Source organism: Pavona decussata, unplaced genomic scaffold, assembly GCF_977016875.1.
Source record: "Pavona decussata unplaced genomic scaffold, jaPavDecu1.1 SCAFFOLD_137, whole genome shotgun sequence".
NCBI lineage: Eukaryota > Metazoa > Cnidaria > Anthozoa > Scleractinia > Agariciidae > Pavona > Pavona decussata.
In genome coordinates, this window is record NW_028145550.1 from 2,527,501 (window position 1) to 2,530,000 (window position 2,500).

At 41.0% G+C, this 2,500-nt stretch overlaps 1 protein-coding gene across 1 annotated transcript; it reads left to right on the forward strand.

Moving 5' to 3' along the window:
* The first annotated feature begins 346 nt into the window (after positions 1-346).
* On the forward strand, positions 347-1,931 carry LOC146467314 (uncharacterized). Its single transcript, XM_085126068.1, has 2 exons — positions 347-952; positions 1,458-1,931. Exons 1-2 carry the CDS (start codon positions 594-596, stop codon positions 1,921-1,923), a joined length of 825 nt encoding a protein of 274 aa, XP_084982194.1. The 5' UTR covers positions 347-593; the 3' UTR covers positions 1,924-1,931.
* Positions 1,932-2,500: the final 569 nt, after the last annotated feature.

Genomic DNA, 2,500 nt, shown 5'->3' on the forward strand with positions numbered 1-2,500 from the left:
TTTTGGCGTTTAAAGTCATCTAACAATAAAATTCTAGAGTTTTTTCATGCAGGGACATTCTAGAAAGAAACTTATGGGTATTTTTTATTGTTATTTCGAGATATGAAAACTCATCTGTAGAACGTGTCCTAGGTGTTTCGAAGATTTCATAGAGTGCACCTTTAATTTTAGATCTATATTTGCTGCATAGTCTACATAATTGAAAGGCTGTCGAGAGCGGAGAGGATTAACTGCCTATGTTTGGAAAACTCGTCTTTGTTTCCTCAGAAACTAGAGACTGAATGATCGAATTGAATAAATGACACCACCTATATGAAACCAAAATAGTTGCGCTTGGTGGCATTTTCGGTTTCTGTGGTGTTCTGTAGCTAGCCCCTGAGTTCTTGGATTGTAGAACGTAGCCATATTTGTAACAATGAGTAAGGCAGTAGCTGGGGAAGACAAAACTAGAAACTGAATTGAATAAATGACATCACCTATATGAAACCAAACTAGCTGCGCTTGGTGGCATTTTAGGTTTCTGTGGTGTTCTCTATATAGCCGTAGCTAGCCCCTGAGTTCGCGTATTGAAGAACATAGCCACAATTTTAACAATGAGTAAGGCAGTAGCGTGGGAAGGAAATGTATATTCCGAGATGGAATCGGAACAGGCAACTGGAGCAGGACTTTATGACGACCTCTTTGGAGGATGCGAGATCCCAGGAACTAAACAAACGTGCCCTGAAAAGCATGTAGCCGAGAAGAGTGAACAAATATCAACAGAACCAACAAATTTCAAAAGCCCGTCAGAGGCGGTGATGCTTAGGCGGCTGTTGTGCATTATAGGCGCTGTTGTTGCTGTTTGCTTCCTGATTTCCGCTGTCACTTTGATCTTGGTTTTAATGATGTTGATATCGGCGCGAAGCAGTCCAATATCTTCAACAGATCGCAGTGGTGATGCAGTGCAAAGTAAGTTGATTAAAATAGAAACTAAGCATGATCTTCACAGTGTAGATGGCTTTGAAAAATGCAGAAAAATTATTAGACTACGAGCAGTCCCGTCTGTTTCTTTTCTTTTCAACTACACATTCCGGAAGCTAACCAGATACCGTGTTAGCCGTGTTAGCAAAACACGAGGAAACTCTAACATCAGCTGTTTGAGCAGCACTGGACGTAAATTAACTTTAATAAGTCGTTTCGGAACTTGGAATCTCAGCTTTGAACTTCCGAAGTAAAACTAGTATTGATTATTTGTGGCTACGGATGGCTTGGATGGAAATGGATTGCTGCTGCTCTTAGTACTACTATGGCCAGTTGGCCACCGCTGGGAGTGACTCACGTATTTCTCTTCAATTTGATTTAATTTTGGCACCTTGGCAACGAATGTAAGCGAAAATCGTTTCACCACTTGTGTGAAAAAGCATGTGGCGTGGAACTTGCTTTTGTAATAACAAAATTTTAATTCTTTACAATTCTAGATCCCTGAGACTCAACAAAGATCCAATTTGCTTCGGTGCTCGAAATGATAGTTATGGCTCCTTCAGCATCACAAGGACTGGACGAATCCATGCCATGAATTTCCCTAGTTCGGGATCGATATACTGCAACACAGGCGGTCGTTATTCGTACTGGGGCTGCGTCAGTAATCAATTTTACACGATTAACGACCTGATGACAATCATAACAGATACTAACAGAGACGCCCTCATGCCTCCCGCTGAAGACTTGCAGTCATTCCCAAGACACATTTGTGGCAAGAAACATTACTACACCCTTGAAGGGACTAAACGGAATTCTCCTGAGCTGGTGTTTCGCAACGCAGTGAACGTAACAGAAGGCCAGGAGCTGCAGATATGGTATGGGCAGGACTTTGCAGACTGTGGAGAAAGTGACAACTCTGGTGCTACCTGCGTTGATGTGTACGCATGGTATACGGACTTATAAACGTCCGTTTAGCGTTCAAGCCAGAGGTAACATTGAGCCAGAGTGCTGTTCCTGTTACTAAAAGAAAAAGCGTTTCTCTGTGTTTTATCTGTAGTTTAAGGGATATTGGAGTTACTGTTATGACTTTTTTTATTGTTATTCAAGCATTCATGGCTAGCTTTCAGTTAACGTAAGTTAGCAAGGTCATAAACTCAATATAAGTTAGCTTAAGTTAGTGTAAAGTCATAACCAATTAAGGTGTCGCCGATCTTAAGCAATCAACGAAGTCAGAAACTGAAAGGAGCATGGAATGATAAAATGCTTGTTTTTATGTTCATAGTTGTTGCTTTCAGAAGTAATCAGATGTATCAGCTAAGGGTTTAATAAAGAAACGCTGGAGAACATCTGTGACCTAGTGTTGAATCGTTTTCGTTAATTGTCCATGCAATAGGTCAGTCCCAACGTGCACAAGGTTCCGTCACTTCTCTTATGCCTCAAACCTACAATTACTATCTTCTTCGAGGTGGCTTTGAAACTTGTCACATTTGAGTCGTTACCGCTCATAAAAACAGTGGAACTTGAACAAACTGGAATCGCT

Coding starts and splice junctions, on each gene's coding strand:
- LOC146467314 (XM_085126068.1), top strand. CDS start 594: ATGAGTAAGGCAGTAGCGTGGGAAGGAAATGTATATTCCGAGATGGAA. Junction 953..1,457: donor GGTGATGCAGTGCAAAGTAA/GTTGATTAAAAT, acceptor TTACAATTCTAG/ATCCCTGAGACTCAACAAAG.